This window comes from Corvus cornix, chromosome 1A (genome assembly GCF_000738735.6).
Source record: "Corvus cornix cornix isolate S_Up_H32 chromosome 1A, ASM73873v5, whole genome shotgun sequence".
Classification (NCBI taxonomy): Eukaryota; Metazoa; Chordata; class Aves; order Passeriformes; family Corvidae; genus Corvus; species Corvus cornix.
Window position 1 is genome coordinate 1558307 of NC_047057.1, and position 26814 is coordinate 1585120.

The 26814-nt window shown below is 40.8% G+C and overlaps 1 protein-coding gene across 3 annotated transcripts in view; it reads left to right on the plus strand.

Annotated features, from left to right (window-relative positions):
- Positions 1-26814, plus strand: part of CHCHD3 (coiled-coil-helix-coiled-coil-helix domain containing 3) — a 126128-nt gene that overhangs the window by 11398 nt on the left and 87916 nt on the right. For all 3 annotated transcript variants that reach the window (XM_039571252.1, XM_039571254.1, XM_039571253.1), the window contains exons 3-4: positions 8436-8520; positions 22896-23040. In XM_039571252.1, the coding sequence (XP_039427186.1) occupies positions 8436-8520; positions 22896-23040 (230 nt within the window). The remainder of the gene's footprint in view (positions 1-8435; positions 8521-22895; positions 23041-26814) is intronic.

A 26814-nucleotide genomic window follows, 5' to 3' on the forward strand; every position in this document is an offset into this window, starting at 1 on the left:
TGTGGGAGTTTGATATCCTGATTGATCTTCCCATGCGACTCCAGCCACTGAGAAATCTGTTTAATGGGATCAGCAGAGGTATTGATGAGTGTTATCTTTGGGTGAAACACTTTTTTCTTTCATTAACCTTTACCTGTAAGGACACTTCCACTGCTTGTTTTTTTCACAGGATTATGGATTCTTATGTTTTCCTCTCCCTTCTCTCCTAGAATATCTTTATAATTAGTTTTAGCCACAGAGGTAGATTTCTCAAGGACAATTAATTTATTCACATGTTTTTTTAAATCTTGCCAATGGGTTGGTGTCAATGGCACTGTTGTAGAGTTTTGTGGAATTCGGAAGAACTTCCTCAGAGGGATTTGCTCAGGACAGATGGGGAAAATTCATAGTGGACGTGGGTCTGCTGCAGAATGGTTACAAAAGTCTCTCTTAAAACACCTTTTCCATCATTATTGTCCACTTGCTCTTTGCATCATTCTTGTCTTTTCCTGGTTTAACTGCAGATTTGCTTCTCTGAATCCCACCTGCTTCCCCTTCCACCTTATCAGTGCTTTTAAAATTCTACATTATCCTTTCCATCCTCCTTCTTGCTGGATTTCTTCACTCATTTAGGTTGGAAGAGACCCTTAAGATAATGGAATTAAAGACTGGTTTGGCTTGGAAGGACCTTAGAGATCATTTTTTGCCATGGGCAGGGACACCTTCCCCTATCCCAGGCTGCTCCAAGCCCTGTCCAGCCTGGCCTTGGACACTTCCAGGGATCCAGGGGCAGCCACAGCTTCTCTGGGAAATCTGTGCCAATGTCACCACCTTAAATAAAGAATTTATGTCACGCACATTTGATCTGTGACATCAAGGAACAACTGGATGGGGCACTTAGTGAATGGCTTTAATGAACATTAGTGGAAATGAGTGGTGGGTGCAGCTTTGGGGTGTGCTGATACGAAGAGCAGAGCCACCTGCTCCACAAACAGTTGGAACGGGAACATTTGACAGTAAAATTCTGTGCCTGCAGCCTGTGTTCCTGCCCATGGAAAGGTATAAAAATAACCTCCCTCCAAGGCCTTTGTGACAGTGATGAGCAGCTTTGTGATTTCCTTATTCCTGCCCAAAGTAGCTCCAATGCAGAGCTGAAATTGGGGAAAATTGACTTTTCAGTGCCACCGATAGTGCACAATCACAGCTGGAGTTTCCTTCTTAGAGGTGATGGTGGTAGATGATCTGAACATCAAAATTTGCTATTTTTGGAGCCCTGGCAGTGCAGGGAGGCCCATTTGGGAGTGTTGGACTGAGCAGGAGTGGTTGGCAATTCTTTGCCATTAGTGGTGACTTCTAAGAGATGTTTTAGTTAAAAAAACCCTTTTTTACTCACCTGCTATGTGTAAAAATACATAATTATTTCCCTGTCCTCTGCACTCGTAGAAGGAGTTTGTTGAAATACATGTGAAAGAATTTAAAACAGATTTTGTCCAAGAAGATGAAAAGGACACCAGTAAATTTCCCTGCACTGTCAGATAAAATAGCTTTACAATAAACTTCTGAACCATAAAGATCAGGAACTGGACAACTTAAATTGTCCTGAAAGGACACCACATGCTTAATCCTCTTGAAAGCAGAATCATCAAATCCTTCTTATCATTGCTTACAATATGATTATTTTTTTTTTTAATGTTGAATTACAGAATCCTGATTCTTTTATCCATTGTATTCCACAAGAAAAAAGCCTTCCAGTGTGTGTGGAGTAGGGATTACTAAAACAGCTGAAATGGGAATTTTCTCCACTGCTGTATTCAGTCTGAGGCAGGGATAGTGTTTTAAAGGTGTGTGATACTTCTGTTTCATTATTTTTATTAATTATTTCAAATTAACAGGAGGGCAGAATGACTAATGGCTAAATAGCTGCTGAAATGAGTTATTATCTCTCTATTTTATTACAGAGGTGGGGGAAAAAGATGGGTTATGAAAAAGGTTTGGTTGAAATCACTCCCTCCCTTCCAGGGCCATTGAGAACGATGGAAAAAGTAACATTAAAACTCCGTGAAGTCATTTATCCACACAGCAGGAGTTCCTACAGAAACTAAAAATTAGGGGAATTTTTAACTGGCTTTTTAAACTCAGTGCACTTCTTGGTGGGAAATACCTGATTTTATGGGCTCTCACGTATTTCGAGATGTACTGAAGATATTTCATGTTTCTACTCTTGCACAACATCCCTGTATCTGTCACCTGTTTATCAAATTTAAAGTCCTCTAAGACAGGATATTTCAAAATATCAGAACTATGTCAAACCCACGTATTTTTGGTAGTGTGAATCTCAGAAATGAATTATTTTTGTAAAACAGAGCCGTTAGCACAGGCAGGTACAACCTAATTCAAAGAATCACAGGGGAAAACCTCCTAATCCTGTTTTTTCCAGCCCCCTCATAAATCCAATGTGATTTGCTTTATCCCAATATTAACAGGATATTGAAAGGAGACTATTCCAAATATAATAGGAAATAACTTTGTTTTGTTACTTCTAGACCATGCACTGTCTTGTTTCTAATTGAAATTGGTATAAATTGATTGATATCCACATTTACATTGGAAAATAGAGAATGTAATTATGCAAGAGCGCCTTTGGAAAGTAAAATATTAAATATTTTAAAATTATGCACACTTAATTGCATTGTTTTTGTATTTCATTATCCTATGAACTCATCTGAAATATTCCTGCACATTACTAATATTTAACAGTTAATACAAATTTCTGTCCTTGGAGGGGAGCTTTGTTTGTACTGAATTCCTGATGGGAGGAAGTTTCTGGAACTGGGGATTTCAGTGGAGAACTTGCTGGGTGTGTTGGTAGTTAAATTTGTATCAGTCTGAAAGTAGAGTTTGTTCTTCAGAATGCTCTTTAATAATATTTAAGAAAACCCACAACAGTTTAAAGGCTGCTTTTTGAAGCACGTAAATGACTTTTTAAATGTTTTTAGGGTTTTCTTTCTGCTGCTGGGCTGGAGGGATGGTTCATTATTGTTTTCATTGAGTGCAAGGCTAATTTGGGTTATTTTTAAGGTTAAGGATCAGGTACAACAGTGTTTGAAACCCACTAAATTTAAAAAGTAATTATCTCCCAGCAATACTTGATGCACTTGAATTACAACATTTTCCTGTCTCCTCTCCTGTGCTGCTCCCAGCAAATCCAGGGCTCTTTGAGAACCAAAAATTAAGGAAAAGCAGAGTAGATTTCATGGTGTCATTGTCTTCCCACCTGATTTAAACACACCAAGTACATATTCTACAGCTTTAATCAACATTGAAATCATCTCTTCTGCTATCCCAGCTTGCTCCAAGCCCCATCCAACCCAGCCTTGGATAATCCCAGGCTCCCACAGCTTCTCTGGGCAACCTCTTCCAATGCCTGAGGAAAGAATTTCTTCCTGTTGATATTGAAGATTTTTGTGTGACCTGTGGAATTTAGATATGGACCAAACCGGTGCTTTTATTATGCAGAAAGACTAAATCAAGGCAATTTGCATATTATAATAGTTGCATTTTACACATCTTAAGTTGAAATGTGGGGAAAGTGTTTTAATTGTGGAAGACCCCTGATCAGTGAGCCGCCAGTGTGAGCAGCGAAGGCACCAGGCACGTGGGCTTCCTGATCCAATATTTATGAGCATTAATGCACAATTAGGAATTTTCCTGGTGACATCTTCATTAACTCCTCCGAAGCTGTAGCAGCTGAGGCCGATGATGGGGCTGAAGGCAGCCCTGAGGTGCCCTGTCCCAAAGGAGCTGGGTAATGTTCCTGCTCACAGTGATGGGAGAACTTCCCCTTGGATGGCATCCGTGGTTTGACTGCCCTGATGTTGTTGTCAATACCAGATGCCAGAGGTGAATGGAAGAAACTGCAGGAATTCACTGGGAATTGGTTTTTCCAGCACAAAAAGGAGTCTTCCTGTGGCTGGCAGTGATTGGGAGATACCTTGGAGCTGTGTTCTCTGTTTGGGGAACGTTTCAAGGGAAATGTTTCAAAGGGCTTGTGGTATTGAGTCCATGAATTTTGGCGGAACTGAAAGATTTTAGCAAAGCTTACCCTGGCTTGAAGTGTGGTGTGGAAAGGCTGGTTGAACACGGTGCTGGAGGAAGTGTGGAGGTGCCTCATTTTTGACTAATACTCCATATTCTTTAATTCTTTACATCCTCTCTTCCCCTTTCAGCCTGCCTTCTTTCTCATGTGGAGCAAATCCAGAGGAGGCCACGAATTTGATAAGGAGCACCTTTGCTACAAAGACAGGTTGGGGAAGTTGGGGCTGTTCAGCCTGGAGAGGAAAAGGTTTGTGTGGAGATCTTGGAGCAACCTTCCAGTATCCTGCAAGGATCTCCACTGGCCAGCATTTTTCTTTTAAATAGCCAAGCTTAACTAGAAGGAAAAACAGAACTTGGTGGGTTTTTTTGTGTTGTGTTTTTGTTGTTTTTTGGGTTTTTTTAATTCATTTTCTGAACATTACCTAGCTAAGTGTTTTCTAAAAGGCATTTGATTGTATCAAACCTAAGTGTCTCTTCATTAATAACTTAATGCACCTGCCCTTTCCAGAGAATTTAGTGAAGGTGCCTGCTAATAGATGCTGTTTACTTTAATGGGTTTTTTCCAAATGCCCAGCTAATGGGCAGCTTCCCAGCTCTGCAGGCTGGAAGTTATTTGAATAATTTGTCCATATCACATTGCTGATTTCTCAGGCTAACATTTCTGAGGCTGCAGGTGTCTTCTTTCCCTGAGGTTTGTTGTTTACTGCTCGGGGTGTAATCCTGACATCCTGCTGATTGTTTCTTTTCCGTAAAGCTACTGCTTTAGAGAGAGAGGAAAAAGATACGGATTTGGATCTTGTGATTAGCAAGGGCTGAGGAGTTGGAGGCAAATACTACAAGAGTTTATGTACCAACCTGTCGTAGACCTGGAGGATAAAATTGCTGATGGTTCCTCAAGAATTAGCATCACGTGAAGCTTTGCTCCCATCCTGCCCATGGGTGATCTTTGGAGTTCCAAGGCAGAGCACATTTTATGCATCTGAAACCTCAGGAACTGCTGGGAAGTGAGAAGTCCTTCAGTCTCTTTTGCTCCTCTGTTCTTGTCAGTTGTCCCTGTAACTATCCAAAGCCTTTTGGACCCTGGGGAAATAAATACATTGGATTTCTGGTTTCTTATTTGCCTGATTTTGAAGCACAAGTGGGAGAATAAATACAAAGGGTTGAGCAAATGGCTTTGCATACTCTATATAAATATATTTTTAATGGAAATCAGGGTTTGTGACCTTTTAAAAAGGTGGTGGAATAAGCCTTTTTCAGGTTTGCCCAAGGATGTTGGATGGATTGGAATCTTCGTCTCTTGTCTGGAGAAGACTGAATGGACAAGTGTTGAAATCTGCTTTTTCACGAGGGCATGTAGTGACAGGACAAGGGGGAATGGCCTGAAGCTGAAGGAGGGTGGGTTTACATTCAGTATTAGGAAGGAATTGTCTTTCAAACTTTTCCTAAAGAATAAGTCAGGGTGCTGTATCCCAGAGGCCACCAAAATGGCAAAACCTTGTGCCTGTACCGTCCCTGCTTGGTCTGCCCAGATCCTGGCAGGAGCTTTCTGGTTTTCATCACTTTTGACCCTGTCTGGATTCGAGACTCCCTCCAAAGCCTTTCCCTCAGTGCCCTCCACAGCTGGACAGGGGAGAGAAAATAGAATTAATAGAATTCCCAATCTCCTGGGAATCTCAGCTCTGGAGCAGCTGCTGCCCCTCCTGCCCTGCCCTGGCTGTCTGCAGGGCTGTTCCTCTCATGTTCTCACCCTGCTTTGCTCTGGCCAGCTGCACAAAACTTTTTTTTTTCCTTCCTAAATCCGTTATCCCAGAGGCATCACCGCCATTCCTGGTTGGCCCAGCCTGGTGGGTCCATCCTGGAGCTGGCTGGAATTGGCTCTGCTGGACATGGAGGAAGCTCCCCAGAGCCACCCCTGTAGCCCCTGGTACCAAACCCTGCCCACACAAACCCAGTACAGCCATTCTGTGTCTGGGCTGTTCCACAGAGCAGTTTGGTGCCTCTCAGAGCGTTGTGCAGCCTCAGCTGGGGGTGCTCCATTCCCATTATCCCCATGGTTTTCCATTCCCATTATCCCAGGTGAACGGTGCCAATCAGACACCCATCCCCGTGGCGTGCTGAGGGGACAGAATAGCTATTCCTGGCTGCAGCACTGTGGGATTTGGAGTGTGTTCCCATTACTGCCCATCTCTCCAGATTGGTTTGTGATGGGAGCTGTGCATTAAACACTCTCACACTCAGGGGGTGACTTTTTGTGCTCCTGTAGGAGCAGGGATGCAGTAAATCCTAAATATACTTGCCTGAAAATCTTCCCCGTTTGTCTGCTCTGGGATGAAGTTGGCGCTGATTTCAGTATCCTGAAGAGCTTCAAATATTAAAGGGGGTGGTGGTGGGAATGGCTATGCAATAGCAATTTAATTTTTAATATAATACATTAATATTTTAGCAGTCTTGCACCCCCCCAGGTTTAACATTCTCCAGTAGTTCAGTGGTCAGCTGTGTGTTTGTAATGCCCAGTAGTGTGAGCAGAGATGGCCATCAGAAATGTTACTGCTTTATCTAGAAACAGTCTTTTCCCGATCCTCTCTCAAATAAATTACCTTTTCTCTTTTTAAATGCTTCTTGCCCTAGAACAAATGCCTCCTCCTTGTAGAACTGCAATTATTTTTTTTTTTAAACTGAAACATCATAAAGCTCCCATTTGGGAGCTACCCAATTATATCTTACAATAATTCTATCGAATGATCTATAGCTCCACTTTTATTCCCTATTAGTATTTGGCTGATCGATGGGCAGCCTAATTGATTGTTAAGGTCAAATGTCTTTATTGGCTGGTGCCCGAATCTTTCCTCATTATGACATAGACCATCCTCTGGTCTGTTGGAGTTCTTGTACTCATTTTTGTACACCAGAACCATAAATTTCATGATGTAGATGCTGGTGAGAAAGATAATTAATGTCGTCGTGTCAGTTGAGATAATCCCAATAAAATGGGGGTTTGCTTTTTCACCCAGATTTGTGGTAGAGATCTGTTCAAAGGTTCATATTTCCCTCTGCATTTTCATTTTAATATATTTTTAGGCTGGGGTCTTACTTGGAACTCACAGATTTCCCCCCACTTTTCCCTGTGTTTCTGTGATCTCAGCATTTCCTGGGCCTGGTACGATGGATATCGATTCCTGCTGCTTTTCCTAAGATGTTTATAACTGGATTAGTTGGCCAAGACTCCCATAAAGTTGATGAAGCTGCTTCATTCATTCATAAAACTCTTTTGTGAGGCTGCTTTAGGATGAGTAGAATTGCTGTGAGTCTGAGCTATAATGGGAATGTGGAATAATGATTTTGGATAATCTTTGCAGATAAATCCAGCTCCTGGAGGTGAGGTCATTGAGACGCAGATCCTGCAGTGCCTGAAATTAACTTCCCTGGGCTTGACCTCCCCTAGCAGTGGTTTTGTCACTGCCCCAAAGGTTGTGGCACCTTCTGGGATTCAGCAGCTTTGTCTTCCTGGGTGTTTTGGGGTGGGATCAGATCTTGGAGCTCTGTGCTTCCATGGAGGGGACACTGAGCCAGGAATGAGGGAATTACCTTGGTGCCTGTGCTGGAAATCCAGAGCACGGCAGAGGTTCAGCTCAGTGTAGGTAGGGCTTTATTCCAGGCAGGATTAGGATTAAGCTGGATTTTGGTGTTTTGTAGATATCTTTCAGCCTTGTAGGATTGGTGGCTCTCCAGCTTTTCTCCCTTTTTTTGTATTCTTGAAGAAGTTGCTTCCCTCCTTTTTTTGTTTTTAACCAGACTTTCGTTGATTCATCTGACAGAATCTTAAGTGAAGGAAACATTCTTTCCATATCTGCTTGATTAAACAAAATCAGGAGAATTTGGGGCAAAATCTTTTCTAGGAGCTAGAAATCTGGATATTCAGGACATTGTAAGAGCTTTGTTGTATAAAATACATCTGAAAATGCTTGATTCATTACACAAAGATATTTCTTTTGGTTCTATATGAATGAAAAGCAGCATTTTATGACTTTACTGTTTATGTCTCTGTCTCATCCCCCATGGTTTTACTTTACTTTACAAAGAAGTATTTCTGAAGAAAAATATTTAATTTAACGTATAGTCCATGTTGTTCAAATTTCAAAAGATTGCACTAATTGAAAAGCTGTTTAATAAGAAAAAATTTTAAAGGCTCACTGGTGGTGTGCTAAAATATCAAAGATGGTTAAACCACAAGAAAGCAACTCCAACTGCTGTATGGAAAAAAGAAAAGAAACAATCGAGGGCACTGTGTTATGCAGTTGTTTCTGTAATTGGGAATAAGTTGTGTTCTGTTAACATTTCATTGAATTTTCTTTTAATTGCAGTTAATGATGAAGAGCTGAAGAAAAGAATAGCTGAGGAACTGGCACTGGAACGAGCCAGGAGAGACCCTGAAGCTCAGAAGAGGAGGTTGGTTCATTAATAACAGTTATTTCAAACAAACTTGGGCTTAATGCTTTTATTTTATTTATCTGCTTGCTGAAAACAGCTGAATTCTGTGCCCCGAGACAAACTGGCTGTGAGAGCTTTGGGGGCTGCAGCAGGTTTGGATATTAAATCCATGTTCAACACCAAATGAGCTGGAATTTCCTTGTAAGAGCTGATCCAAACTGTTGCTCTAAATCCCTTCTGACCTCCTGAGTGGGGCTTTTTTTGCAGCCTTTTAAGCTCAAGCTTTGCTGATTTCTCTGGAGCCCAAATAATCATTTTGTGCTGCAGAGACAGAAAGAGCAGGGGTGGGGTCCCTGGGACCCCGGGGGTTGAGCAAGGGTACCTTGGAACAGCAGCAGAAATGGGAATTCTGGAGGTTTTTGGGAATTCTGGAGATTCCTGGGAGCTGCAGGATGTTTTGAGGTACTTTGAATATGTGAAATACTGTATTAAACCAGTTTACACCAGTAAAACCCTTTAGATTCCTTTCTGTATATTGAAATACTCCTTTCTGTCTCTTGAAATATTCCTTTCTTTATATTGAAATATTCCTTTCTTGGGCGTTTTTTTTTTCTCAGAGATTGTAGTGACTGTGAAAGCCTGGGCAGAGACATTATTAGCAATTAAAAATTCCTCTTTAAATTTAGAAATTTTAATGTCTGATGAACTTCTGTGTTTAGTTCTCCTTTTGATGATTGTTGTAAATAGATAACACAACACCCTGAGTATAAATATGAACCTGCATATTGTCCTCCACTGAAAATGGGGAGAAAGGCTCATTATGATGGATTAAAAAAAATTAGGCTGTAATTAGTACTACTTAAACTGTCTGCATAGATCTCAGTTGTTTCCTACCCAGCATTCTGTTATTTAATTGAGTTAGGCTGATGGAGTATATAATGAGATAGGACTACATTAATGTCCCAGGGAAAAAAAAATCAGGCTTTTCTCTCTTTTTTTTTTTTGCATCAGCAATAAAGGAAATCAATAAGTTACAGTGAAATCTCTCCTCAGCTGGGCTTTGACAGGAAAACTTGGGTTACTTTTGAGCTTCTTGAGTGCTCAAGGCTTCAGCTAAATGGAATTAAAACATGGAAATATTTGGTTTGCAACTTCAGCATTTTGTCACGTGCCGCTTTCAGTACCTTCCAGAGTTCAGCTTCCAGGGGTTGTGCATTGGTCTGTGAAAAAAAGGGAGCAGATTGGGTAAAATATCAAAATAAATGAGTAATGATGATGATAAAAAAAGGACAAATATCAAAAACTTGTTACTGCTTTAGTTATTTTGTAGTTTTGATTTATTTAGTTGTTTTTTAGCCATAGCAAGAATTTTTTATTATAATCTTTATACAGTATTTACAATTATAAAAATCTGTTTTAAACAGAGCATGGAGGCTTTTTTTGTCTTGGATGAAACAACTGTAAAAGATGCAGGTTGTTTTTCATAAGTAAAACTTCACGGGCTGAATTCTGGTGGAGGTTTGTGTTTTAAAAACATTCAGGAAACTCACATTGTTCAGATAAATTCTTTTGTCTTGCATGTGCAGAATGTTCCAGGTAATAAGAAACATGGAATATAAACCATAATAATTTGTAATATAAATACAAACACATTGATGCAGTGTTGGAAAACAGAACAAAAACCTGAGTTCCCAATATCCTACATTAAACTGCTTGGCCTTGCACTTGTGATTTATTCACAATTTCATTTCATAACCCACTACTTTGCAGACAAATCCTGTTGGGATGTGACACAAAATTTAAGGTTTTTACCTCCACATTCATCTTATGGATTGTTTTACCATAGATGGTGTGTTTTACATGTTTATATTCTCACTCCTTTCTCAAAACCAGGTTTTTTTCCCAATATTTAAATGAAATAACATTTAAACATAAAAATATCTGAAACTTTGGACTGTTTGTTGTCTGATTCCAACTGCCTAATAGCTGATTTGGTGCTATTCCGTGAGCACTGTATGACCACATTTGGGTTTGATTGCAAAATGTATTTTACTCATTTCAGACTGTGAAGGGAAGAAATCTTAACTTGTAGATAAATTATTTGTTCACACATCCATACACAGTACAGATGGGCTGCTCTATATAAAGTTAAAATCTGTGCTTATTTTGGGGATTGGAGCTGAAGAATGACTCTTAAATTGTATTTTAATGCCATCAACTCACTGAAAATACATCAGTTATAGCTCCTGTTAAACAGAACTTGGAATAATTGATAAAGTAGTAGTTTAAACCCACCTTAGAATATATATCCAAAATTCTGCACTGATTCCACTTCACTCCTCCTTTGTCTCAGCCCGAGTTTTGTTCCTCACTTTGGTTTTTGAACATTTTGAAATGTTTCATCTAAGAAGCATTTTCATTTTGAAAAGTTCATTTAGAAAATTGATTATCATTGATTTACAGCAGAATTTGCAGTGTCTGCAATAGTAACTGTGAGCAGTTAAATGTGTCAGAGCTGCAGCCTTAAGTGATACTCGAGGTAACATAAAAATATGAGGGGATGGACACAAAAACTTGAGCTTGACAGTGGTGGCAGGCAATAAATGATAATTAAGAGAAGAATTATGAACAATAAGAGAAATCCACACGACTCAATGGACCAGTAGGTGATAGCTTGAATTTTGCCTTTTCTCTGCTTATTCTAGACAAGCTCGGCAAATGTTTAGCATTTTTTTTTAATTTCCCAAGAAAATGAGAAAATTTTTAATGTTCTGGCCTTGAGAACAGGCATGAGGGAAATAGGTAATTTTCCTTCTCCCATCAGAGAACTGAATGGAAGTTTATCCACTCCATCCATTAACTTTGTCCTTGGATGTAAAGCTGTTCATTTGTTGGGCTCCATGACACTGATGGTGCTCAGTAAATCTGTTTTTCAGGTTTGCTTTAGGAAAAGTGCAGGCAAAGGAAAAAGTCTTTTGAGACAGCAAAAGGAGCAACTTCTATCATCAGCATAATGATAAAATTTTAGGTATTGCCAACCTCATCAGAGTGCTGGATTCCTCCACTAAAATATACAAACCACTGCTTTGGAGGCAAGTGATGGATGTGATTTCCCATGGAAATTGAACATTCCTGAATGATGACTTGCCTTTTTTCCCCCCTCTCGAAAATCAGAGAGATTTCCAGTCTTATTTATTTTGCTATCATTTAACTCAGGCTAATTATATTTGGGAGAGGGGTTTCAGTTTCTTGCTTGGCAAGTGTTTTCCAGCTTTCACTTCTTAAATATGATTTGGCACAGGGCAAATATTAATTTTATGTAGAGCGAGGTGATTTTGCAAACTGCTCTGCATGGTAGTGCCTTCAATAGTGCAGGAAGTATATTTTGTTCAAGGCTTCAATATATTCATCCCTGGAATTTTGTTGGTATGCCAAAAATCTGTCCCTGTGCAGTTTGCTCATGACTGTCCTATGATGTGCTGTGATTCCAGGATTTGTTTCTTAGAGGAAAATCCCTGGTGTAAGGAGGAATTTTAAGGCAGGGAAGGGCTTAAAAACAGACTTTGGTTTGCTTTGGTGGCCCTTCAGTAATTCTGCTGCCAGCTCTGTTCTAAAAGTGTTTAAGGTATGACAGAGAGGAAGAGAAGCTCCAGGGAGAGCTCCGAGCCCCTTGCAGGGCCTAAAGGGGCTCCAGGAGAGCTGCAGAGGGACTGGGGCCAAGGCCTGGAGGGACAGGAGCCAGGGAATGGCTTCCCAGTGCCAGAGGGCAGGGCTGGGTGGGAGATTGGGAATTGGGAATTGCTGGCTGGGAGGGTGGGCAGGGGCTGGAATGGAATTCCCAGAGCAGCTGGGGCTGCCCCTGGATCCCTGGCAGTGTCCAAGGCCAGGCTGGACATTGGGGCTGGGAGCAGCCTGGGACAGTGGGAGGTGTCCCTGCCCATGGCAGGGGTGGCACTGGATGAACTTTACAGTCCTTCCAACCCAAATCACTCCAGGATTCTGTGATGGCTTTTGATAACTTTTTGATTTTTTTTCTGTCTCTACCATCTCATCACCTGTGACCAGATGGTCAAACTTGGGTAACTTTTCTCTTGAAAAGCACATGAAAAATCCTTTCCTTGAGTAATGCAGACCAGAGCTCATCAAGCATTCCCTGGCAATGAATTGCTGGATTCTCATCTCTGGGCTCCAGAGGGTGGGACATTTTATCTGTCATCAGCTGGACAACTTATTGCAACCTGTATTTGTGACATCCTCATCTGTTTCAGGACAATCATTTTAAACTCTAAATCAGCTTTGTCTCCACCCTGGTGCACAGAGTTTCTCTGTGGTGGGTTATTAAAATTGTAACCATTAGATTTTTTAAAAGTCTGTTTTGTTGTTGTGCTGGAGGGAGGGTCTGGAGATAACTGCTCATCACTCTGGGGTTTCATTGATGCTCTGAGTGCTTCCCCCCAACCTTTTTTTTGTCATGTCTCAGCAGTACATTGCATAAACAATGAGCTCTTAGTAAACCTGGAGTAAAGAGTTGGTGCAGAACCTATTCAATGTGAAAATGTGAAGTGAGAGAAGAATGAAGAAGAGTATTGCACAAGAAGCCTTCGGGAAACTGCACACCAAAATTGTTATATTAAAATCAATACTGGGGCTTGACCTTTCTGTGCTAGTGTATACTTTAAAACTTCCTATTGATTTCTGTTTTAATGGCATGTTTATTCCAGTTTCCTGGCATAGGTATGGAGAACAAGGGGAAAAGAAAATGATGGATTTATTTACAATATTCATTCAATATTTCAGCGAGGTAAAGGTATGAGGAACATTGCAGTTCATGAGGAGTGAATTAATTTGGGTGAAAACTTCTTCAAAGTATTCTTTTCCTCCTAAATGATGATGTTTTCCCAGATAATCAGCTATGTTGAATTGGGAAACCTGCTTTTTCTTGTAAGATTGTCCTCAGGGGGAACAAAAAGCTCCTTTTTAGGAAATAGTTGTTATTTTGTCTTCTGCCACAGGGACTTGCTGGTATTGTTTGGATTAAGTGGGAAAAGAGTCTAGAAAACTCCATCTTCTCTGCTGCTGATAGAGAGAAAGCTGGGAATACTCTGAAGCAGTAAAAGTGATTGTAATTGTTTTGACTTGAGGTAGGTTAAAAATAAGAGTTTAATATCTCCTGACAAGAGAAGCTGCACTGGTTTTGTAAAACCAGAGATCCCAACTGATAATCCCACTGAGGATGGCAAGGTGATTTTATAGGGGCAACTAATTTTATAAAAATGTAAAATAAAACCTTTTTCCTTGGAATGTCCAAAGGGCCCCTTCAGCCTCAGGGCTGCAGAGACAGCAGCAGATTTTGGCATCACTTTTCCATCTTGAGTGCCTCCTGTTCGTCCTTCCCAGCCATTCCATCTCCCCAACATTTTTTCTCCTCTCTCAGCAGACATTTCCCTCATCTGATCTCACACTCAGTAAAAGATTTAGCAGTGGATTTATTCCTCAGCAGCCATGATATTCCTGAGGTCTGTAGGATTATGGGATAATTCCTGCTGTGTCGCAGGAAAAGAGGGAACAAGGAGGGTCAGGCTGGGGCAGGGCTGTCCCTCTGCAGGTGAGGAAAGAAGCCAGGATTAAGTGTGAAGGAATTTGGGATTTAAACAGAGGTTCAACTGTAAAATAAGTACAGTGAGCAGGTGAGCTGTTGTAGCTGATGCCTTTTTGGGCCTCCAGCTCTTAAAACCAGGAAAGTTTAGTGTGTGAATTTTACCTGCAAAATGCCAAGGAGGCATAAAAATGTTTATGAAGTTGGGAAGTATCAAATTGCCTTAGAAGCCTGTTCAACTTTTATTGTTTTCAGAAGAAAAGAGGTGTTTGGCAACAGCAGAGTTACTCTCCAAGATTTCCTGCTCTGATTCTCCATTAATACCATTATGTCTGGCTCTCAGGATATGGAGAGATGAATCTTGGAGATGGGAGGTGGAAATTGGAGAAAGCAGAGCTATAATTCACTCCTACCTTTATAAACCCAAATTTTCAAGGGATTATTTTTCACTTGGATTTTAAAACCTGCCATCTCAGTTGACAGCTTGGATACCGAGCTTCATCTTGATCAGTTTATTTCTAGGAGAGATGGGAAAATTACTTGGAGCCAGTGAGAGAGCATCCACAAAAATAATCCTACTTCAAAGTTTCAGATTCAGGTAGGAAGGACGAAAACTATCCCCCCCCCGGCAATTTTAAACAAACCTTTGCTTTCAAACTGCTGATCTTTTTCATTTTGAAAAGCAGCAAATGAGCAGACACAGCAGAGAAACACTTAAAAATAATAATAAAAATTTTTCTAACTGTCACTTCATTTTAATGGATAATTAATGTTGTCATAATTCCAGGACTGCTTTTGCAGGTCCCAAGGGGAAGGATATTAAGTTGGAAAGTAATTCCAAGTGGAGTTATGTGGATAGCTAAACATACACAAATTATGTAAAGCAGTTCTACAGTTCTGACTCAGGTTCTCCACGTGCCTCTGGCATAAAGGTAGGAATTGGCTCATTGGTTTTGTCTCTGTAATACTGATCTATATGCACATACTTTAAAATTTACACTTTCATGAAGTGTAATTACAACATCCCCTCAACCAACCTTACCCCTCCTCCTTCCAACACCAAACACTGCCCCAAAACCACCCCCACAACTCCGGAATCTCCAAGAAAACTCAACCATTGCCGAGAGTCAGTGTCCTTGTTACTGTGAGTGTTCACAAGCTGTCCATGGAGTGCTGTTGATAAATTGAATTAATTGGAGTAAGTTGAGTACATAACTGAGTTTTGAAATGAGCGTCTTGGATCTTCTGATCAAGGACTGGCACGTAAAATCACGTGGCTTTCACAAGGATTTTTCCATTGACAGATGTTATGCTGGGGTTGGGAAGCAGCTGGGAAAAGGAAAGAGACAATGAGGGTGTTCTGCTGGATGAATGGTGTTGCTTGGACTCAGTGTTCGGGTGATGTGACAAGTCTGGTGTTTGAAACAGGGTGTAACTGAGGCAGTGATGGCTGTGTGGGACAAGGTGGAAAATATTGTTAAAATTGTATTTGTATTTTCAGTGTTTTCTTGGGTTTGAGAACAGACATCATTGAATCGTAGAATCATGGGATGGTTTGGGTTGGGAGGTAACACCGTCCCTGCCCGGCTCTGCGGGGTCCCGTGTGCCCCCACAGCCGCACGGGTGGGTTCAGTGTTACAGTCGGTAGCAAAGAGTCCAGAAGGGCGTTTGTGTGCGTTCTGCCAGGAGCATTTATTGCTGCTACACTGTCCAAGGGTGCAGAGGCAGATACCAACGTGATCCCAAAGCTCACAGTTTTATCCAGGGAAAAGGCGGGAGCAGGGAACGGGGAGCAATGGGGAGCTCTGGGGAGTGACGAGGGGTAGAGGCTGACAGCAGCCGGGGAATCCAAACTGGGGCAGATGAACAGAACAGAACAAGTATCCCAGGAGAAGCCTTTTTGGCCACCCTAACATGAAGTGGTTCCTGTGGTACTGGGGACTTGTCCCACTGAAAACTCTCTGTCCCTTGTAACTTAGATTCACTGGCCACCAGAGGGAAGGACCTTCAAGATCATCTCATTCCACAAGGGCAGGGAGACCTCCCACTGTCCCAGGTTGCTCCCAGCCCCAATGTCCAGCCTGGCCTTGGACACTTCCAGGGATCCAGGGGCAGCCCCAGCTGCTCTGGGAATTCCATTCCAGCCCCTCCCCACCCTCCCAGCCAGCAATTCCCAATTGCCAATCTCCCATCCAGCCCTGCCCTCTGGCACTGGGAAGCCATTCCCTGGCTCCTGTCCCTCCATGCCTTGGCCCCAGTCCCTCTGCAGCTCTCCTGGAGCCCCTTTAGGCCCTGCAAGGGGCTCTGAGCTCTCCCTGGAGCCTTCTCCTCTCTAGATGAACATTCCCAGCTCTCCCAGCCTGGCTCCAGAGCAGAGGGGCTCCAGCCCTGGGAGCAGCTCCATGGATTCCTCTGGACTCTCTCCAGCAGCTCCAGGTCCTCCTGATGTTGAGGGTCCCAGAGCTGGACACAGAACTCCAGGTGGGAGTTCAGCCAAAAGAAAGATCAGAATCCCCTGATCCCTTGCCCTCTTTGTCACTGCTATTGGACGTGTCCCAAACTCTCCTGTAGGAGTTGTGTGACAGTGTGGGATGGACCAAAGCTGAGGGAGGAGTTAATGTGGTGGGAAAAGGTCACTGGCAGCTCAGGGATCAGTGTTGGAATCACTTTACTGTTCTCAGTACCATGTGTAATGAATCAAGGACTAATTCATATGCATGTATGGCAAATGTTAAGGAGGAGCAGTCACCCTGAGGAAGAAGTGGATATGGAATAAAGCAGCAGAGTTCTCATTAAATTTAATAATGTGAAGTTCAAGCATAATTGCTCAGAAGTGTGATCCCTTCCCTCTTCTGCCTGCACTGGAGTCATGAGAACTCTTGGTCAGTTGTGATGAATTTGTCAGAGAGTTTTAATGGTGCTGGTTGTGGTGGGTAAAGCAGGGCCAATTTGGGTCCCTGTCGTCACATTTGACTGATTTTGCGCTAAGCCCTCATGAAATGATGATAAATCTGGGTTTGATGAGCAGAGTGATCTATTTTGAGTTTATATCCCTACGATTTTAAAGCTTCAGCATTTGGGGTTTGCCTTGCTGTATCTCTATGAGAATCTTTTAGGCTGGAAATTCCTTTAAGATTGAATCCAGCCATTAATCCAGCGCTGCCAAGACACCACTAAACTGTGTCCCCAAGTGCCACATCTTCAAACTGTTTAAATCCCTTCAGGGATGGGGACACCGCCACTCCCTGGGCAGCTGTGCCAGGGCCGGACAACCCTTTCTGTGAAGGAGTTTTCCCAGTATCCACCCTGCCCCTCCCCTGGCCCAGCCTGAGGCCGTTCCCTCTCTCCTGTCCCTGTTCCCTGGGAGCAGAGCCCGACCCCCCCCGGCTGCCCCCTCCTGTCAGGGACTTGTGCAGAGCCACAAGGTCCCCCCTGAGCCTCCTTTGCTCCAGGCTGAGCAACAGGAGCACCAAAAGTTTGAAGGCAAAATGCCCTTTTGACACCATGGCTTTAAGGTGAAGAAAAACTATATTTTCTGTTAATATTTGAGTGATCTGAAATGTTTAAAAGTGGAATTTTAGAACAGAATGTGGTTGCTACTAATGTTAGGAACAGCTCCTGTCACCTGTGCTGTGCAAAGTCTTACGTGAGTGGAGAATAATGTTTTAATGAGTGAACAGTGGTAGAAACTTCAGTTTTGAAGAATTTTTTGTGTTGTCTGAGACTTGACCTTTCAGGTAATTTGTTTCCCCACCTCTGTCCTTAGTTATGTTTTTGTAAAATCAGATGAACTTGAGCTAGTTTTTGTGACTTTGCAGACAGGTGAAATGGAGTCAGAGAAATCTCCATTTCACACCTCTCAAAGCTCAGCTCAGCTTGGAGATGTTTTCCTGACTTCTCTCACATCCTTTCAAATCCATCATCAGCCCCGGTGATTTCCAGCGGCGGCTTTTCGTGGCGCATCCCGCATTGTGCTCATGAAATATTGAAACTCAGCACTCAGAAACATTATTCGGTCATTAATATTGCAACGTGGCCTAAACACATTGTTTGGAACATTTTGGGATCTTCTGCGAGTCTGTCAGGGGGAATTATGGCTTGTTGGGGTCCAGGGAAGCAGAAAACCTGTTGAATCTTCCTTATGTTCTATCTTACCTCCAGTTGGAGTAAGTTTTTGGGTTCTGTATAGAATGATACCTCGTTAAATTTTTCCCTAATTCATAGAAGACAGGATGATTTTCCTGATAGTGGACTTTGGAACAGGGAATATTTTGATTTTACCTTGGTTGGAAGTAATGAAAAATGACATGGTTCATGCTTTAGGCTTGAGTGAGTTTATCTTGGAATGCCACAGATCCATCAGATTGTGTAGCTGGGAGACTGTAATAAAGATAAAACAACTGGCAAGTAATCATTGCCCCGAAAAAATAGCAAAAAGAAAATGCTTAGGCTTTGATAGTGTAATAAATTTCCAATATCTGGAAATAAGGGTTGGAAATGACAAATCACTATATTTCTCTAAGAGCATTGTTTGCCTGTTTTGGATTTCTACGGATTCTTGATTAATGTAGAATAAACCATGAAGTGGCCATCAAAGCACAAAACTAATATTTTTCAGCTTTTCTCAGTGTGTTGCTGTTGTCTCTGAATTATAAGGTGCTTTTTCCTTAATTAACATCTGCAGGTGTTTTTCAAGAACAACAGAAATGGATATTTTCAAGTAAACAAAAGGGAATTCTTGTGGGTTTAGAATTAAATTACTCATCTTGTTATTGTGGCTAACAGGGGTCGTGCTGGGCAGAAGGAGAGTCCTGGGCCATAAATCCACATGGCAAAATTAACAATTTGCTTTTCTTCAACTTAATTTAAAAATGCATGTGAAAAAGATGGAGACTTCTTGGAGTGCAGCGCAGTTTTATCAGTCTTTTTTTATCAGAGTGTATTTTTGTGTTTCTTGTGATAGAGAAAACTTCTTGGCCCTCAGAGATGCTTTCTTGTTTGGGTCTTAAATTTCTATTTCTATGTTTCAAATTCTAATTTCTATTTGGAAAGTGGAGCCAGTCTATATTTGGCTTCTCTTGTTGGACTTGATATCAGGGTTGTCAGTTATGAATTGTAAGTCATTGCTTAATTGAGAAATTCTTTTTCCTGTTGTTTTGCTTTGTGTTATTATGCTGCTGTTATTATTTGATTTTTAAGAGATGTGGGTTAAGCATTTCAGGCTGTCTTGGATAATGTTCAGAAATATTTGATGTAGTCACGGGTGGATTCTCTTTTGCTTAATGTTGCATGTAGGACATTCATATTTACTTCAAAAGCTGGTTAATAACAAATGCCACTAAAATCCCACATTCCCTGCTTTTATGGAAGGAAAAGATAGGAATAAAAAGGTGGAATGTAGAGGCAGAAATGTTACTCTGGTGAAGTATTTTGTCTTTCGTCTGAAGCTCTGCTTGAGAGGTGGTTGGAATGGGTGGTTTGATCACATGTATCACTCTGTACCTCCTGCCCACATCTCAAAAAATCTAAATTAACAAAAATAGGCCTATATTTATATATTTATGTAATTACAGATTTATATATTTACATATTTATATATATCTGGGAGTATCTTCCAGAATTCTTTTTGCTGTGTGATTGCTCCTTGAGGTGACACGGTGGCTTTTGTGTTCAGCGTGAGCCACATCTGATTTAGAGCTGAAATGTACCGCAAATGTTGTTTTGATTAAAGCGACTTCAGGACTAAAACAGTCAAAAATTTGTCTTACAGTGGAGCCTAAATATGATAATGTGATAACGAAAATGCCCACATTCTTGTTATGCCCCTCTGACAGGAATAAATCTTCTGAGATCCCTAAATCCTTGGTGGTTGGTTTATCAGGATTTACCCAGCCTCTTACAAAAAAATACAGATACATAAATTTTCTTCACAGCATTAAGTTAAAAGTGTTGAAGTTCTCTGTGACAGTGCTAGGGAAAGGCAGGAATTGTTGCTTTTTTTGTGTTGGTTGTGTGCTATAAACCAGTTGAGAAATGAAATATTGTGAAGTGTTAACGCAGACTTTAACTGGAGCTGCTTCTTAATGCTTTATGTGTGTTTTCCGATAGCACCATGAGAAGTGATTGCCTTGCATGCCACACTTCATTAAATCAGCCACTCTACACTTCTTAAAGCAGTATTTCATAATTATTTAGAAGGATTTTATTCAAAAAGATATCAATTGTATGGGAAAATGTATAGCCAGCAGCGTTTTCTGCTGTTTCAGCACCTTTTTTAACATCCTTTTTTGTATAAATGATCAGTGGAACACTCTCTGTTGTCTGGAGTTCTGTGCTCAAACATGAGAACCGTTATCTTGAGCCTTTATATCTGCTGTAATTAAAAATGTCACTTGAAGAATTCCTGTGGAATTCCTGGAGTAGTGACAAATTGTGCTGTTTAACTCCTCACAAATTGCAGAGGTGCCTCTCTCTATTTTATTTTTAATTTTCTTTTTTTTTTGGCCTAGATAATATCATTCATTACTATAGATCCAGCTGATGTTTGCCTTTATTCCGTACATGCTGAATGCCAGAAAAATGAATTTGTAATGCCAAGGAAAAAAACCTACTGGAGGTTGATGCAGGCGAGTGTTTGCGATCAGTGGGATCTGCCGAGTGTTTGTTTCATTAAGCTCCTACAAGCCACCCAATTACGGAACTCAAATAAATGAAAATTACTTCAAAATCCCGCTTATTTTGTTAAAAACTCTGCTGAATTTCAATCAGTTGAGATGACTGTTTAGGAATTTTGTTTGGTGAGTAAAAGTTGCCTTAAATGAAAGTTTGGTGGGTGCTTTAGGAATGTAACTCGTTGTGTTGTGTGATCGTGGTCACACAAGTGAGGGTGAGAGTTGTGAGAAAAGACTTGAAATTTTTGCTTGAAGGTGCTGCCAGGAGCAAGACAGTCTTGGGCATAAAAAAGTTCCTTTTTGGCCTAAATGTATAAAATTTGATAATGAAATAGTTTAGTTTTCTTTTATAATAGACTGCAAGGGAAGGGAAGGGAGGAAAAGCCCAAACAGTAAAATGGGTGATGTAGAGTTTTCTTTGACTGAGGTGCCCTGCGTGTCCTGAGCTAGATTTAAATGAGAGATTAGGGAGAAGAAGGTGTAAAGACCTAATTTGATGTGAAGAAGAATTAATAAAAAGAAGAATTAAATGTAGACATCTGAGTGTTGTGGGGTTGTTGTTTTTTGGTGTTTTTTGTTTGTTTGTGAGGTTTGGTTTTGGTTTTTTTTTTAATTTTTCAGGGTTTATAATGTGGAAACTTTTAGCTGGATTTTTCAGCTGTTCTTTATGTAAAGTATATTTCATATCCTTTAATTGCTCAGCTATGTACAGCAGCATAATAAGAGACATTTTTAAGGGAAAACCACTTGCAGGAGGTCAAATCCAAGAAGGATGAGGAAGGATCTTCCCTCAGTCTCAAGAAGCATTAAATGCTCTCTCTGTTGCTCACCAGAAAAAGCTGCTGAGACTTCTATTTTGACACTTCTTTCCTTTTTAGACAAAACATGATTTCTCCAATCCAAAAGACAACCAGCATGTTTTGACTGTGCCATTGATTGTATGAAGGATTTGTTATATCAATCCTGCTGGAATAATTTGGGGGACCTTGGGAAATCACTTAATGGAATTTGGTCCATGTCTGCATAATCTGACTCTTTTTTTTTTTTTTGCTGGAGTAATTGAAGATGCGGCTTAATAAACTTTTATAAAGATTCCCAGTTGGTTGCTGCATTTCAGAGGGTTGGAGCTGAGCACAGAAGTAATACATCTTGTAATTGTCTTTTTTCCTCCCTACCTCACTTAAATGTGTTCCCTGGGGAAGAATCTAATGTACTCTAATGCTGGTACCTTTTACAAAGTGACCCGACTCATTAGGATTTGTTCTCCAGAGCTCCCTTGACAACAGATAAATGCACTGAGAATATTGAAGCTTCCTCTCCATCACTCTCTCTCTCTCTCTCAAAAAAAAATCCATTTGAAACCCAGTGTTTCATAGCTCCATTACTGCTCTGAGTTCCGTGCTCGGTATCACAAGTTTTATGCACTGAGCGATTTCGGAACGTTTCCATGAAAATGAGACACGGTGTGCTTGTCTCAAGTACTCCACTGAAGGTTTCAAATCTATTTATGGCTTGTGACATATAAATATTGAGGATTTTCTGGGCCTGAAGTTGCCTTTATCAACTCTGTTGCAACAAGTTCAATAACTATTTTCTCTCCTACTCTCAAATTGCTGGGAGAAAGGTTGATTATGGTTCTTCGATCTTTTTGGAGCTTGGGAAATAGATGAAGTCCTTGAGTTTATGGTGTGTTTAGAGGGAGGAAGGCACTTTCTCAGTGCAGGAAAGCTTTTAGGTAGAAATTGAGTGCCTGCTGGCTGGTGGGAAAAGGATTTGCCTGGAAAAAATGGTTCCATAAAATCAGAGAAAAACCCAGCCAACCAAGAGAGTTCTCTAAATGTTAGTTAGAAATACATGTTCTTGCATCAGTTGTAATTTATATGATTTAATGAATAGTGATAGCAAGACTTGTAACTTTTGTGTATTCAGATTTTGATACTTCAATATGAAATAAACTTCTGGATTCTTTTAGTGAATATTTGTATTTCTGTGTCTTAAAAAGCCAAGAGTAAACTATTTCTGCGACCGCTTTTAAAGTGACTGCTCTACTTTGAAACCACATTCGGAAAGTAAATTCCTAAATTTATCTAAATCTCTGTATCTGAATCTCCCTGCATCTCGTGTAGGTTGAAACAAGAACAAATGTACGTTCGGGATGAGTTTGGCAAACTCCTGGAACGGGAGAGGATCTCCTCAAATGAGCACCTGACTCGAGCCATCCTCAGGGAGAGAGCGGCCACGGAGGAGGAGCGGCAGAAGGCTCAGCGCTTTGTAAGTCCTCAGACTTTTACAGAAATCTCCGATTTTCCAAGCAACTCTCTCCTCAAGCCTGTTGGTAGAAGAGGAAAGCAGATATCTTCTCATTAATTCTTTTTCATTACTAGGTAGCAGCGTGTCGTTTTATTTTGGTCAAATCTCCCTGTTTTAAAGGGTTTTGCTGATCGTTTCCAACTTTGGAACCAGCTCAGTGGAAAATTCTGTTCAGAAGAATCATCTCTCATTAGAGCTGATGTATCAAACCTTCCTGACAAGGAAATTGGAACATATGGTTGGCTGTTTTCCTCAGAAAACTGACATTATACATTTCAGTCCATTTCAAAAATCTGACAGATTTATAACTTCTTCTATAGAGTGTTTGCTTGCTGTATTGAGCCTCTATTGACTCTTCTTTCTAACAATAATCATTATTCTCTGAGGTGGGAATATGCCTTAAAAATCTAAATATACTTGAGTGTAAATACTGAAGAAATTGGTATTTACAAGGAAAAGACGTTTTAAATACTTTATGTGAGCATTGCTATGAAAATTAATGGGAATTACTTATGTCAGCAGCAACATAAATATTTGTTGGGCCCTCTTAAATCTGGAATAAAATCCAAGGTTTTTTAAGTTTATGGGTTGGTAATTTAGTAATCAATCACTTCAATAGGGAAATTTTCATCTGTGCTGAGGGAGTTAAAATCTGATGTTCATGTTGTTTTTCCAAATCCCAATTTAAACCCGAACCAATTCCACCTCAGTCTTGGTATCTTTTCCAGCCATTTCTCAATGCTTTTCCACCTCTGTGGTAACGTTATTGTTCAAGAATAATTTCAGTGTTGTAAACAAATGTTTAATATTTTGTCATTGTAAAACATGGGAACAAAGGAGAATGGAAAGGAATTCTGACCAAGGTACAGCCTCAGTTATATGCCTTAAATCCTTGGATTCTTAATATTGTGTGGGAGAGATAAGGGTTTTGTGGCCTGGAGCTAATGAGGAGCTGAAGATTTATAATGGGGACTATTATTTGCATAATTACTGGGGGTTTGCATCTTTTTCTCCCTGCTGTGGTGAGCTCTGTGATTTTGGGAAGCACAAGATGAGTTTCTCCTGAGCCAAATGCAAGAGAAATTCCTTATTATGGCTATGAAACTGCTTTATTTAGTTATTTTTCTGGTTAATTTTCACTTGCTCTAGAATATCAAAGTTAGCAGTTGTCATCTTAGTTTTGATCAATTTTCCTGTTTCCATCTGTGAAATTTGAAAATATCTGGTGGTTCTTGGGTGCAAATTTATCACCACTGCAGATTTGCCATTGCCACTGTAGCTTTTCATTCTTTGAAGTGCCTACTGTAAGATATCAAAATAGCAAGAAGCTTTTGTTTGTTTCCTTAAATATGAAAATATTGAGTAATTCTCACCTTCCTTGCAAATCCTATGAGTCACCTCCCTTATTTTCCTGTAATTGGTCAGATTTTATTTCTTTGGCTTCATTGCCTACCCTACCTGTGCATTTATTTCCTGTATCCAAGCTGAATTTAAAATCTGTACCACAGGGAAATGTATCTCTGTGTATCCTTTGTCAGGTACAGTGAGTAATTCTGTGTTCTGGTAAACTGCTGCATCAGGTTTGTATTTTGTGTAGCCCAGATTTGATTTGTCAGACTCTTTTTGGAGAACAACAAAAGTGTTCCTGAAGTGTCAGTAGCAAAATAAATTCCTTTGCTGCTGCTAAATTGTTTAAATAGTGCAAAGGAAAAGAAATTGTGGTGAGAAAGGAAGAATTTTAGTTTTTCCTTCGTAAAGGGTGCTAATTCAGGTTTTAATAAATAGACATAAAATGAAGTCATATTTTCCGTTCTTAAACAACTTTTAAGACCGTAATGGTTATAATCTCAGAAAGAAGAAATTTGTAGTGTTAACATCCCAAAAGTTAGAATTAGCTCTTTATACAAATGAGAAGAAAAAAGGATGAAATGATGCGTTAATACCTGAGCTACTTTTGTGCTGTGACATGTCCCAGGAAGTGCCCTCACTTCAGGGGGACGGGCGAGTGGCTGGTGGCATGTCAGCTCCTGCAAAAACGTATTTTGGGGCGATCCAAGGTTTGCAAAGCAGTGATTCTGACATTTGTACCAGCAAAATTCAGAATTACTGTTAAGAGTTGAATTTCCAGACCCCAATCCAAACCCTGGAAATCCCTTGTGGAGTCGGTGGGAGGATTGAATCAACTGTTGGTGCTTAACTCAGCAGAAATGAAGGCAGCTGCTGTCAATTCCTTTAGCAATCCTTTAAATGCCACTGCCTGGGAGTGTTTTGGACACAGCCTGGCTTTCCTTATCCCACAGCTTTGGGGTCGTGTCTTGGAAAAGTGATGCCAGGGAGACTCTGGGTGCTGGGAGAGCTAGGGAGGTCTTGGATCTCCTCTGGCTTCTCCCCATTTCTGCCTGTGGGATGTTTGATCCTGAAATGAGCAGACCTGGGAAGAATGAGGGTGGGGAGGCCCTGGCACAGTTTTCCCAGAGAAACTCTGGATGCCCCATCCCTGAAGTGTCCAAGGCCAGGCTGGATGGGGCTTAGAGCACCATTGGATGGTGGAAGGTGTCCCTGTCCATGGAATGAGATGATTTTTCAGATCCCTTCCAACCCAAACCATTCTATAATCCTGGGTTTTGCCCCCTCTGCTTTCCCCCCTGTCTGCAGGGCTGTTTCCTGGCATGTTTTCAGGGCTCCCAGTACATCAGGGCTGGGTGCAAGGGGTGCTTTGGTGATGAAGAATTTCTTTCTTTTCTTCTCTGCAGTTCTCCTTTTCTGTCGTGTCAGTGCAGATCTGCTTTACAAACCCATCCCGGAGCCTTTTCTAAATGCAGCCAATCTGCTTTGTAACAACTCCAAAAGCAGCTCCACTGGGGAAATGGCAGTGTGTGTGTGGAGGGCAATTGTCAGGGGGGAAAAAATGAGAACTGCTTGAACTGGCCCTGCCACCAAACAAGGTGGTTTTGTATCTTTAGCTTTCCTTGCTCCGGAGATGTGACATTTGCAAAGATGTCAGTGTGATTTCACCGAAGTGCATCCAGTGCTTGAAGTCATCCTCAAGAACTGCAGCTGGTCAAAAATAATTATTTGTTTTCCCACACACTCTTAGCATGGATACGATGGTTTTTTTCTGCCCATCCCTCTTGAAAGAGGGCTTCAGAATAAATCAAATCTTTGATTTCAGCCCGGCCATAAAGAATTTTGGTGCTGGTGTGGTTCTCTGCAGCAAAGGGTGAAGTTGCAGGTCCTTACGATGGCTCCAACAGTACTTTTATTGTATTTTATCACATAGAGCTGTTCTTTGCCACATTAATTATTGGAGATTTTTGCTGCAAATCTAAAAAGAGTTGGGCACGGTCTTGTAAAGCGGCTTTCAATGTGGTGGCTTTGCCATAAATAGTTTATTGATGTTCCATCACTTGAGTCACTATGAAAGTCAGGGTAAGATGAGGAGAATATGGAGTAAAAAATCAATAGTTATCCAAAGTGCAGGGGACCTGTTGTATTTCCATCTCCTGATAATGACCTGGAGTTTGCTGTGAACACATTTGCTCCTCTGTCTGGACTGAAACGAGTTGTCATTAGGAGCCTGCATGTTAGAAAATGGTTTTATTGAGCTGCCAATGACATTAAAGTCTCATTTCCCTTTGAAGAGGCACAGAAATATTGTTCTGTTCATGTGCTGTAACCAGAACATTAAAATTTGATTATTGCTATCATTAGAAGTCTGTATCCATACTAATGCAA